Raw genomic sequence first — 13,924 nt, 5'->3', positions numbered from 1 at the left:
TATTCGCTATAGTTTAGAAAATGCTAATAAAATATTACAAGAACTCCAAGTTAAACTGTGTCAGAACAAATTTAGCTTGATAATACCTTTCTATCAATCAATCAAAATTATTCAGACAGCTGTTGGTATGACAATATTTACACAACTATCAATACTTTGTCGGGCCACCCTTAGCCTTAATGGCAGCCTGTAGTCTCCTGGGCATGCTGTCAACCAGCTTCATGAAAGCCTGAATTTACATTTTTTCCATTACTTGGTCTGAATAATTTTTGGTCTCACTTTTGTATCCATTTTACTGGTAGTCCACTGTATGAAGAATTTTTGGGTATAATTTGTCACAGTTTACTTTATTTTGCTATCCTCAGTTACTTAAATTAACTATAGTGTCCTGCACCCACTAGTAAAAAAAAAAATTATATCTGGTCTCTGAATAATTTTTGGTTTGACTGTATATCCTTCGGTTATTTTTCACACGTAATTATGCCCATTAAAATGTAATTTACCATTTTTTGTTACTTTCACTGTTAATTTTTTATTTATTTATTTGCTCTATGGTACATCATCTTAAATAGCATTAGAGCTGCTCCATTGCAGCGGCTCAGTGCTGTAACCACGCTTTTTGCTGTAATTATGCAGGGAACCACTCGTTATAAATCAATCATACGGTACTCGTTTTTGACATTTCCGACCGAAGTACAAACTTTCCAGTGATATCTGTGAGAAAGGGATATTTACTCGACAAGCTCACGCATCTGCGCCGCCGCACGCTGGATCCACTCAGCGTGTTTTGCTTATCAGCTTGCTCACATCAGCTATACAGGCATTAATACTGAATGTTTAACATTATATTCATTGCATGTACATTTTTAGACATCCTTAATCTCTAATAACTACATTCTGCTGTCTGTTTTTCTGTTGTTGGTGTTTCTTTGTCTGAATATGGCACTGATCACATGCGTGGTATCGGCGTTTAGTATCGGGGCATTTTAACGAATACGAGTACATGAGCTCAGTATCGACCCGATACCAGTATCAGTGCATCCCTACTTAATCGTTTGATGCACAGGTAAGTCCAACCCTCTACGGAAACCTTGGCAACTGAGTTGCCATTGGGTAGTAAATTTTTTTGTTTACTCGCCAGACTGATCTGATAGATACAGTGGGGATCGAAAGTTTGGGAACCCCTTGCAGAATCTGTGAAAATGTGGATAATTTTACCAAAATAAGAGAGATCATACAAAATGCATGTTATTTTTTATTTAGTACTGTCCTGTGTAAGATATTTTTCCATAAAATAAAAAAACAACAATTAAAAAAGGTTCAAACATTCACTGATGCTCCAGAAGGAAACACGATGCATTAAGAGCCGGGGGGTGAAAACTTTTGAACAGGATGAAGATGTCCAAATGTTTCTTATTTTGTTGAAATATCATATTTTTCCATTTAGTACTGCCCTTCTGACGCGACAGAAGATACTTGCATGTTGCCTGGAAGACAAATGAAGTACAATTTACCTTGATCTTCAAATTCAAAAAGTTTTCACCCCCCGGCTCTTAATGCATCGTGTTTCCTTCAGGAACATCAGTGAATGTTTGAACCTTTTTTAATTGTTGTGTTTGAGTCCCTCAATCATCCTCAGCGTGAAAAGGTGGATCTCAAAATCATACAGTTACTGCTGGAAAGGGTTCAAATATGCAAAAGATGCTGGAAAACTGAAGATTCTGCAGAACCTGGAGGATTTTTTCTGAAGAACAGTGCTCAGTTGAACTGTTCAGAACAAACAAGGGACTCATGAACAACCATCACAAAACAAAATAAAAACAGTCGTAGATCATCCAGGTAACCACACACAGTATTAAGAACCAAGGGTTCCCAAACTTTTGAATGTGGTTATTTTAATAATTTCATTTTTTTGTCTTGTGGACTATATGTAAACATCTTTTATGGAAAATATCTTACTCCGGACAGTACTAAATAAAAAAATAACATGCATTTTGTATGATCTCTCTTATTTTGGTAAAATTATCCACATTTTCACAGATTCTGCAAGGGGTTCACAAACTTTTGCATGCCACTGTAGATAGAGAGATATATATACACAGACACAAACACTATATATACACACTATATTGCCAAAAGTATTGGGTCACCCCCTTCTAATAAACATGTTTGACTACTTTAGTAATTTCTATGAGTACAAATCTTAATGTTTAAGCATATAATGATATTCTAGGGAATTGTGTGCTTCTAATTTTATAGCAACAGTTTGGACAGAACCCTTTTCTATTCTAACATGACAGTGTCTCTGTGTATAAGACACGGTTCAAAAAGACATGATTGATTCAGTCAGTGTGGAAGAACTTGACTGGTCTGCAGAAAGCAAAGTCCTGATCCCAGCTGAACTCTAAATGCAAATTGACTTTAAATGCAGACCTTGAGCCAAAAACTCATCACCAAACACCAATGACTTGTATAGACACTATAAGGACAAAAGTGTTGGGACACCCCCTTCTTTAGAACAGAAAAAGGCACTAACAAAACTGTGGCAACCATAGACTGAAACTAGGGGTGTGCAGCTGAGCCGTTATTTGTATCTGTATTTGTATCTGTGACAATCTCAGAATTATTTGTATCTGTATTCGGATGGATCCGGAAGTGGGTGTGGGTTAAACCGGAAGTTCGTCAAATTACATGGAAATGCCATTTTAAAAGCAAATCTGTTTGATTCGTAGTTTTCATTTAACAAATATGCCTTGTATAGGCTAACTAAAGAAAGTGTTATTTTTTATTATAATTATGACTTTGTAAATATGTTCTATTTAAAACTACAGAAAATGTTGATCAAAAGAGAACAATAACTTTATTCTTCTTGTTTTCCAGTGAAACTTTGTGTACAATTTATGAGTATTTTATCAACAGAGCACAACAAATTATTTGGACCCTCCAAAAGCCTTAACCAAACATCGCTTTTCTTCGTCTTGTATAATTAAACGTTAGGACCGTTTTTAGGATATTTGTGTCAAGTCAGTTGATATAACTCCAGACAAAGCTCTCATTTCTGAGAGACGCGCATAGACCCCAACACGGCTTGCGCTCATTTCATTCATATAGGCTAGCTTACACTCATTCACTTTACACATCCAGGCCCATAGCCAGCTATGAGGTCCAGACCTCCGTAAATGTTTCATGTTCAAAAGTAAAATTTGAAAACATATTTAAACATATGGTATTTAAGGTGGCGCGTTCCCGGTAGAGCCAGTCTTTTTCCCCCCTTCTCCCAAATCAGATTATACTGTTGCAGTTCAGTTTTGTATGTAATGGCAAGCTGATTATATTTAGTTTCGTTTTTTTTATTAAGTTAACTTAGAAAAACGTTTGGGAGCATTTTTTTGTTCGTTAAATAAGATCCACTACATATCCTTAGAGCCTGAGCTTGCATGACATCCAAAGCTTTGATATTAGACTCTGCTGATGACATATATGCTATACACCCATAATCAAAGACAGACCTCATTAGTGCCCAATATATATTTTGTAAAGATGCCCTGCTTGCTCCCCATGCTCGTCCTGATAGACAGCGTAGGATATTAACAATCTTTTTACATTTATTAACCATTTTTTCCAAATTAATCTTCCATGTCAATTTTTCATCAAACCACATCCCAAGAAACCTAATAATCTTCATTTGCTCAAGAGGCTGACTGTACAATTTTAAGGATACAGGTATGTGTTTGTCTGAAATGCCATCAAAAATTAATTAAAAATTAAAAAAAAAAAAAAACCGTCCAAATCGGAATATAATAAATCAATCATTAAACAGTGAAACTGAATAAAAAAGAAAAACTAATTAATTACTGTATGCAGAACTGTGGAATGTGTTCTTATTGTGAAAAACAATGTCATGTAGAGACTTTTATTTTGAAGGTACGTGCCATTTTAGGGATGCGTGACGTCGCTTGGTGTTAAAGATGAGCTCTACTCCAATGCTTCCTGTAGACATCTAATTAATGTAATTTATTATTCTGTTTTCTGACTCTTATTAATGTTTGGATACAGTAGTTTTTGAGTTCGAGGCAATTTTGGTATCGTCAATTGCTCCAAAGGTGTCTCGCCGTGTGTAATGTTGTTCTGTCAGTGCTAACTTAGCTGTATTTACAAACATTATCATAGTTACAGCCTCAGAAACGCGACTAAATATCACTAATATCTGGTTTTAGTAGGTGGCTTTACAATGTGTCGATTTAAAGATTGTCATGGGACTTCTGTATGCCATAAACAATGTTAAATGCTAACACTAGCCCAGTCTTAGCAGAGCTAACATTTTACTTGTTTACATTTATCCTCTATTAATTATTATTTCTGCAGTCATTTGTTTTCTGTGTTCGTTAGAGCACTTGATGAGAGGTTTTATATGTATTTGTGTTTATGGCTCGTCCCCAAATCAGTTTCTGTCTCAGAAAGGTGTTTAATATGTTGATCTCATTCTGAGAAAATTGTTTGGCGTATAAACTTGGGTTGTCAACCGAATAAAACAACTGATTATGTCATGTTTTTCAATCAGTACGAAACAGGAGTAAGTTAGTATTAACTTCAGTAAAAAAAAAAAAAAAATTTTTTTTAATAAATATCTCAAATGAACAACTCTGACAACCCTAGAATTTAGTTTTTATAAAATCATTTTATCATCTCAACTGTTCCATCAGTAGTGAAGTTAATTATCAAGCACACACATTCGTGGGCATATAAATATGCATTTTCAGATGCTGATTGGGTTTCTTAGGTTACTTCTTGATATTGTCTGTTTATTTGAAATGTGAATTGTTTACTTTCTGAAGTGCAAAAATAATCACTGTTATCTGCTATTAATCAGACAAACAAATAGTCCCTCGCTGAACTCCGGTCACTAGTTGAGCCAGTGTTGCTGTGTTGGGGTCTGTCTTACTTTGAGTTGTTTCTGCAGTTGTTAAGATAGATCTTATTCAAACACTTACTTAAAATCACTAAAGTTAGTGCCAGAACCGCTTGGTGTTATGAAATATTGAAGTTCTGTGTTCTAAACAGCTCGGTTACTGAAGACATTATATGTGTCACCTGGAGAAAGATGATAATGGCAGATGACAAGGATGTGCTCCGAGATGTTTGGTTCGGAAGGATACCGGCCTGTTTCACACTGTTTCCAGAGGAAACCACAGAGAGAGAGGCAGAACCCTACTATGTAAGTTAAGATGACAGACTTTCTTCCTGCTGTATATGGTTAGTTTCATGTCACCTGACCTGTACTGTTTTTCTCTGTCAATCTGTCAGCTGCTCCTCCCACGGGTCAGTTACCTGACGCTAGTCACTGATAAAGTCAAGAAACATTTTCTCAAAGCCATGAAGGCAGACGACGTGGAGGAGATGTGGTTTGAATATGAGGGAACGCCTCTTAAGTGGTATGTTGAGTTGACAATGTGTTGTCAAACCTTGTTTAATCTAAACTAACTTTTGCACATGACTCTCATTTTCACATTCATGAATTTTGCAGATGCTTTTATACAAAGTCACTCTCTCACAGGTACTCAGCTAATTGAGGTACAGAAGCAATTAAGGCTGAATGCAGGCCAAAATGCATATCAGTTGTCACTATTTCTCCCAATAATAGCAAAATATTAAATGCTTCGTTTTATGATCAGAGGTCTGTAGTTTCAAAACAAATAATGCAACACAATACATTGATGATTGAGAGATGTGCAAATATTTGGTACTCAAAAGCCTGAAAATATATATATATATAAAAAACAAAATGTATGAGTAGGGCAACTTATCCATATATTCACGTCCAGCACTTGTACTTTGATCTGATTTACTCCTTTTTATAGATTTGTATGCTCTCAAATCCTGGCAGCTTTGTATCTGTTAAGTCTGTTAAAGGTCTGTGTTATAGGTGTACTTTTGTCTTGTACCACTAGGTGACAGGATAAAACAAGGTTTATGGATGAGATCTCTGCTTGCTTGAGGAATGACAGCTGTTTGATTTTTGCCATATTTTGAGCAACTCGGTGATTGATTTTGCTAATGCCTTGTATGGACTATAAACGTGTTATTTTCATTGTTTTAAGGCACTATCCCATTGGCGTTTTGTTTGATCTCCTTGCATCTAACGCAGCTCTGCCCTGGAATGTCACAGTGCGCTTTAAGGTGTGTAGGCTCATTCATTTATTTCTCATGAAGTTATTAATATTCCACAGTAGTAATTTCTTTTATTTTGTAGAACTTCCCAGAACATGACTTGCTTCACTGCCCATTGAACTCTGTGATAGAAGCGCATTTCATGTCATGCATTAAAGAGGCAGATGCACTCAAACACAAAGGCCAAGTCATCAACGACATGCAGAAAAAAGACCATAAACAACTGTGGATGGGTCTGCAGAACGGTAAGAACTGCTGACATATTTGATACTCTATTCTAAAAAAAACAAAAAAAGATGTATGGATAAGTTAACCTAATAAAACCTACTAAAATGATACATGGATAATACAATAAATATACAAAAACCTGCTGAAAATCATGAATGGATAGTTAAGTAAACATAAGTTGTTCAAGTTCAGTAAGTGTTCATCTTGAAATATTACAACAAATATTAAATTTATTCTTATGTTTACTTTATAAAGATCTGTAAAGATTTCACAGCAAAAGGCACTTGTACTGCAACCTGTAGGTGGTACTAAAAGGCTTTTTACTTGCGAAAGACATAAACTGCCAATCAAATGACAGAAGGCATGTAGGACGTTCATATCTCCTGTTTTGCTTGCACTCTTTATGTGCATACTTTGTTTGAAGGCAAGACAATACAGCTGGGAATATTTTAACTAAAATATAACTCCATACTTTCCCCAGTTGGAAATCACTGTAGATTAAAACAATACATTTTTATTAAAAGTGTTTTGAAATGTTATGTTTAAAAAAAAAAAAAAAAATGACAATTTAATATTTTTATTGCTCCATAAATCAGAAAATATTGTCAACAGCTAGGAAAAAAAAATAACTTTTTACTTTTATCTTGTTAAGAATAGAAATCTTTAGAAACCTTCATGATATTGATAAAGCTGTAGAGTTTGGTGTAAGTTAGTGCTAATGAAGTAGAGATTTCTGGCTTAGTGCAGGAGAAAATGCAAATTTTGAGGAAACTGCCTTTAAAAATATGAATTGTGATAGAAACCTACAGATCTAAATAAATAGGGTCATTCTACGAAAGTATTGCCTTTTCCACTTGGAAAAGTTACAAAAAGAAAATGTTTAATTAACATTTTTTTTTAAATATCCATGAAATGAAGACACCTTAAAATGACAAGAAATTGTTGTATTGTGCCATCTCAACCCTGTTACCGACACAAGCATTACTATAGATTATAGTTTAATTAAAACTGTGATAGATTTCACACAAGTGAGCAGCATTTTAGTCCCTCTTTTCACTGGGATTGTTTCAAAGTTTGGATTTTTACAAATATTTTTATATTTGTCATTCAGATGACCAAGAACGTCCTAATTTTGGAGGGTGGCCACATGTCAATTAAGAAAAATATATTTTTTTTACAAGAGAGATATTTAAAAAAGGGCTTTGATCTAAATAAAATATAATTAAAGTTACAACGGAAACACCTGGAAGGCTGTATAACATATATGTTTTATGAAATTAATAACAGTAACAGGATTAACATCATAGTTACAGGGAAAACCAGAGGAATGACAGGACACATTCTTCAGCACACTGCACATACATGTTTAATGTACAGTTTTACCATTTTAAATGGCATCATATTGTTTTGCACTTACTTTGTATGACAATAGTAAACAGTCAATTTTTTCAGTTTAAGTCAGTTCATTGTTGATTTAGCACATTATATTTCTAGGAGATATAATGTTTTAGGGGTACTGTGCCCACCTGTTTGTCTGTGTCCCCTCACAGAACTTCAAATATACTGATCTGGTTCAATTATTAGGCAAGGAATATGATCAGATCTTGACTTTCTTGAACATTGCAAAACTAGGGTGAAGGTCTGAACTCACTTTGCTGCTCTTGTTTGTAATTGAATTTACACAGCGCATTATTGACAATGAGTTATGGAAAAATTAGTTTTATTGAGACTGATCATCCTATCTGGTCATGAACAACAATAGTAATAGTAAAAATACCAATAATACTAACTAAAATGTAACTCATACTCCTATGGCACTGAATGATATAGGCATTATCTCAATAATACAGCCAGAGCCAGGGTGACCTTTAAACATGTTTGCATTTTACATAGGCGATCCTTAAATACAGGGTGACATCTAATCTATGTCATCTCTGTTACTCATGTCAAAACCTGTTACCCTGAAACGTAGCAAGTTGACAATAACAGGTTTGATGATTTCAAACAAATTTGCTAATTGCTAGCTAATGGTCAAGTTCACAAAAGCACATATTGTCCACTTTGAAAGGATTTTACTTGCAGATATTGATTGTAATAAATGTAAAAAATAATTGTTTAAATTCACATTTTAAAAATGGTAACAGTATTGACATTGCATGATGCCCCCCCCCCCCTCCTCAGTCAAGGCTCATAAATCATCAATAATAGAACATTATAGAGGAGTGAGAGAAACATGCTTGTGTTTTAAGTGTAGGAATACACGTTGAGAGATGGTGTAACCTCCTAGAAGTGATGTCTCTTGAATGTACATTATTTTACAAGGGTTTTTTGATGAGGGTAACAGGGATGACATGAAATAGAAAAATGCATACTTATGACAAAACATTGTTTAACAATGAGACTGTATTTAGAACAATATGCAAATGTGATTTTTTTATATAATTTTGCTAATTAAAAGTCAAAAACAGGCCAAAAACCTTAATAGCATAATTGCTATTTAAATTATTTCAAATAATATTTAATTTACTTTTTTTTTTAATATTGATGAAAGCATACATAGTATTATGTTTTTAAATTGCATATTTATTTGTAGTTGTATTAAATCTATGTTTGATTATTTCTTAGGGACGCAAAAGGCACCGATTTCATGGAATGACCATAAAATGTAATAAAAGAAACACTGAAATGTGCATTTTGGATGTTTTTTTCCCACGAGTCTTGAAGAAGACAAGAAAAATAGCTCAAAATTGCCCCGTGGCTGATAAAAACAAACAAAACAATACAATAGTTTTACTTGTTGTGTCTTGATAGAGATAAGTTACCCAAAAATTCTAATTATGTCATCATCATCACCAAAAAAATAGGCTTGTTTTGAAGTGGGTAACAAAACAGTTTTTGGTCCCCATATTTTTTTCTTCCATTCTATGGAAGTCTATACCAGCAACTGTTTGGTAACCCACAATCTTCAAAATATCTTCTTATATGTTCAACAGAAGAAATACACTTTTACAGGTTTAGAGCAACTTGAGTGTGAGTAAATGATGACAGGATTTTCATTTTTGGGTGAACAATGCCTTTAAAGCTGAGATACACTACTCCACTTTTGTCCATATTTTCCCCCCAGTTTGCAGTCTGAACGAGTTAGTTGCTGAAAAGATTTTTAGTTGTCATAATTGACAGATTTCATAGAAAATGACAGTGTATGATGGGCACAGATTCAGATATTAAGACTATGATTCCGTCCAGTCGGAGGATATAAAATGTTCGCTATTTTGAGATGATTTTCGAACAAATATTGTTTTAATTTTTCATGTGTCTGCTAGCAAGGAGATGCATGTTTCTGCTTGAGTTAGTTGTGTTTGTGTGATCCTTAGTTGTTTAGTGTATGAAGTCCAGTTTTTTTCTGTAACCATTTACAAAGTTGGAAAGTGTATGAATAATTTGAAAATCTGTTCTGATTTTAAAGGAATAGTTTACCCAAAAGTGGAAAAAATCCTGAAAATGTATTCACCCTATGGCCATCCAAGATTTAGATGAGTTTTTGTCTTCATTTGAACAGATTTTGAGAAATTTAGCACTACATCACTTTCTGTGAAGTGAGCAAATGATGTAATGCAAATTTTGTACGAATCTGCTTAAATGAAGGAACAAATTCATTTACATCATGGATGTCCTGAGGAAATTTTCAACAATTTTTTATTTTTTGGGGTGAAATAGTTAGAATGGTTTAACAGCTGTGTGGTGCATTCCAGCTTTAAGGTTTACACATAATGTCCTCGGTAACTTCAAACCCATACTTTCATCTGAGAATTAGTGTGTGCGATGCAGGCAGTGGTTTCAGTAGTTAATTTAAAGGTGAAAATGTGAAGCTCTGCAGATAAACTGAGAGAGGTGTAAGTTTCAGAAGCATAGATGTTTTGATAACACACTGTCACAGCTGTCTTGTTCTCTGATGAGTGTGTGTGAGCAGAGAAAGTAACCATTTCTAAGCGGATGTTGATTTTCACCTGCACATGTGAGAGAACAGCCAGCGTGACGGAACACATTTAGCTCAGAACTCATGCCTGTTTGTTCCAAAGTTATCATCAAATTTGAATAATCATTATAATTGTATTAGAGTAGGGAAATTCACAACTATAATTCTGTAATGATAATGGCATGGTATCATTGGAATGACTTTCAAAATGTTTTTTTCCAGCTGAATAACAATAAATACATTTGCCATATAAATGGCAGCCAGGCAGAATCTGTCCGACTTTACAGTGCTCAAGCATTTAAAGCGGCAGACAACAAAACAGCATCATGCACTCATAATAAACAGAATGTTATTGTCCGTTGCTGTGGAGGCTAATATAGTTGTAGTTATTTTGTATTTATTGTTCTTGGTGTGAATGGACCTTTATTTGGAATAGTTTGGTTCCAGACCTAAATGGTTTTCTTTCTTCTGTGCAGCACAGATGCTAAACAGATGTTAGGGACTGACTGCCTTAGTCATTATTCACTTTCATTTAATTTTTGTTCCGTACAGTGAAAGTAAATGGTGACTGAGGCTGCCCCACGGAAGAAAAAAATTCAAATTGTTGGTACAATACCGTGCTGGATAATTTCAGAGAGCGAATCAAAATGATTGTCATTGATTAAAACAATTTCTTTCTTTTCTCAGATAAATTCGACCAGTTCTGGGCCATGAATCGTAAACTCATGGAGTATCCTACCGAAGAGGGAGGCTTCCGCTACATTCCCTTTAGAATATATCAGGTATTTTCCTCATTTATTTACTTTCTACAGTTATGTACTATACAGTACGGTAAAGGATTTGACTTAGAGAATAGCAGAAATATTTTTGTTTATGACTCTATATGACATTTTATGACTTTTTTTTTTTTTAACAGTTTAACATTCAAAAACATTTAGAAGAGTGATACAATTTTTGGTTTTGTTTATTATTTATAAATTATATTTGGGTTCTAAAAGGCTTGATTTTTTTTTAATGATCTGAATCTTGGCTACAAGAAACCAGGAAATTACAATGAGCTCCCTAATAAATAGCAGTATGTGGATAGAACAGCCTTAATGTAAACCATAAAAAAAAAACATGCTTCTATAATGCATCAGTAAATTTGTTGAATAAAAAGTGAGGATCTGTCTTCATAACACTTTGGCCTGTTGAAATGAAACTCATTGTGACCATTCCTTGATGGTAACTAAGCAGATTACTGGCAAATCATCACCTACTGATCAAGAAATATGTCTGGATAGTTTGGCCTAAAATCATGATGTTGAAACTTGTTATAGGTGTCATCATTCTTTGAAAGTACCTGAGACATTTTGGGGCAGCACCACCTAATGATCAAAATGTTTTCAGATGCTTTTGATTATTGCTTTTGATCTAGTGTAATGCATCGATAAATATGATGGCAAGATGTTAAAAAAAAATCATCTGACACAACCCTTCATGAATATAAACGACAGTATTATTTTTACGAAATGCATAAATGATGTATGTTTTTTTCAGGGTGAAGTCTGTCCATATTCCCATTTCCAATTTCCATTATACTAACTAAAAAAAGAAAGAAAAGATAATGACTGATATCCATAATGCCATATGTATTTCGTGACATTACCACCTGTTGGTCAAATGTTAAAAGCAGCTGTTTTTAAATAATACTTGAAATTGTAGTTACATTAATTGCTCCAGAATGCTACATTCAAGCTAATTCCTTACTTTAAATCTGCAGTATTTCAGTATTTGAATATTTGTATTGACAGTTTGAATGTTTTAAATTCACAATGCAAATGTTTGTCTAACTATTTGTATTGAAACAGTCATTTGAATGTTTATTTGATTATTTGAATTCGCCATTTGAATATTTGAAAGACAGTTTGGTTGACATTTTCACATTTTTAATTGAATATTTGAATTAATATATGTATTTTTTTATTTATTTAATTATTGATTGATTGATTGTATTGACTGAATTGACAGTTTGAATATTTAAGTTTAAGTAAAATTTTCATGTTTGAATATGTATTTTTTTTTTATATTCAAATGTTTCAGCAGTTATTTTATTTGACTATATTAATATTGTTTGGACTTTTAATTGACAGTTTGAATATTCAAGTGACATGGTTGTTTTAATTTACTATTACCACTCATTAAGGCAAGGCCCAGGGGTACCTGCTTCCCTGAGAGACTTTCTTTATATTTTATACTCCGATTATTGATTAAAGAACCTACAATTATCTGCATACTCTAAAGAATAGAGTTCGCCTCTGATCATGAGCTCTGAGACCTGAGAGCATCTCTTTTCTCTGGCCTCTTGCTTTTGGAGAAAGGCTAATGATGTCTGTTGTGTGGTTCATGTGCTGGTTTGCCAGCTAGGGTGTCAGGGGAGTTGAAAAGAAAGTGTCGGCACCCAGAGTATCACACTTCTCATCGGTATCAGGAGCCTTTTGGATAATACTGGGGTCAATAATTAATGCTGCCGTTTAAAAATGCAACGAAGTAGCTGTCACTTCTCACACTCTCTCTTCTCTGACTCTGGAGATGATCTTGGTGCAAGTGAGCAGTGAGTCAGTTTTTCTGGTAACTTGATCGAGGCCGTAGCATCCTGAGACACCTTCTCTTCCTGAGACCTGGGGGTGTCGGTGTCAGCTGGACTACCTGAGCCGTTGTGTCACCAGTTTCCTTTTCACAGCACCAAGATTGACTCCTATTGTTTGTCAGGCCGCTGTTTGTCACCACAGGTCCAGATCTTACAGAATGATATCCTCTATCACTGACCGCATGCAAGTTGTGTGTGAAAACTGGATCCTGTCCAGCATTCGACACCTCGCGCGCTCGCTCAAGGCCAAAGGAAAGACTAAGCCGTGACTGCCGGCTGTTAATCCGCTCAATATCTTATTCAGCATTTCACAACATTATACCCAACTAGTGGGGGTTAAAACAGCTGCTAACTGACATGATATTAACAAATGAATTATTTGTTGTTAGTGCGCCGTAATGGGTGTGAAAAGCAGGTACCCTGAAGGTGCCATTTCTCCCAACTGTAGTCATGTATGCTGACTGGCTAAAGATGAGTCAAGTCAATATTATTTGTATAGCGCTTTTAACAATGCAAATTGTGCAAATCGGCTTGATATAAAGCTGGGTGGCTTTATATCAGCTTTACAGTATTTAGACGGGGAAATAGTTTGCCGAAATATGTTATGTGAAGAGTAGGCTGTTAGGTCAAAAACAAGTGAAATGGTGATGTGAAATTTCTTTATTACTTTAACACTTTTGGTAATTATGCTGCAATAGTTAATAATTAAGTTTTAAACATGTTCACATTTTAGAGGATGTAGTTAATATTTACTTTATTAGCATTTTGTCTCGTCCACCCATGAGCCACCTGCAATTAATCAGAATGTTATTTCTTTTAATATTTGTATTAATATTACGCTCACCTGTGGATTATCCACAATGTCTGTAGATATAACCCCGATCCACACATCACTAATACAAACAGATGCCGTGAAAACTGTC

At 34.6% G+C, this 13,924-nt stretch overlaps 1 protein-coding gene across 1 annotated transcript in view; it reads left to right on the top strand.

The window, feature by feature from the left end:
* Window positions 1-3,928: 3,928 nt before the first annotated feature.
* LOC306877522 (autophagy protein 5-like) overlaps window positions 3,929-13,924 on the top strand; it is a 34,109-nt gene continuing 24,113 nt past the window's right edge. The window contains exons 1-6 of the mRNA XM_079429315.1: window positions 3,929-4,009; window positions 5,062-5,215; window positions 5,305-5,432; window positions 6,099-6,177; window positions 6,251-6,413; window positions 11,060-11,154. Coding sequence (XP_079285441.1) covers window positions 5,102-5,215; window positions 5,305-5,432; window positions 6,099-6,177; window positions 6,251-6,413; window positions 11,060-11,154 — 579 coding nt within the window. The 5' untranslated portion in view covers window positions 3,929-4,009; window positions 5,062-5,101. The remainder of the gene's footprint in view (window positions 4,010-5,061; window positions 5,216-5,304; window positions 5,433-6,098; window positions 6,178-6,250; window positions 6,414-11,059; window positions 11,155-13,924) is intronic.

This window comes from Barbus barbus (genome assembly GCF_936440315.1).
Source record: "Barbus barbus genome assembly, chromosome: 12".
Taxonomy (NCBI): domain Eukaryota; kingdom Metazoa; phylum Chordata; class Actinopteri; order Cypriniformes; family Cyprinidae; genus Barbus; species Barbus barbus.
This window is presented reverse-complemented; position numbering and strand designations above follow the sequence as displayed.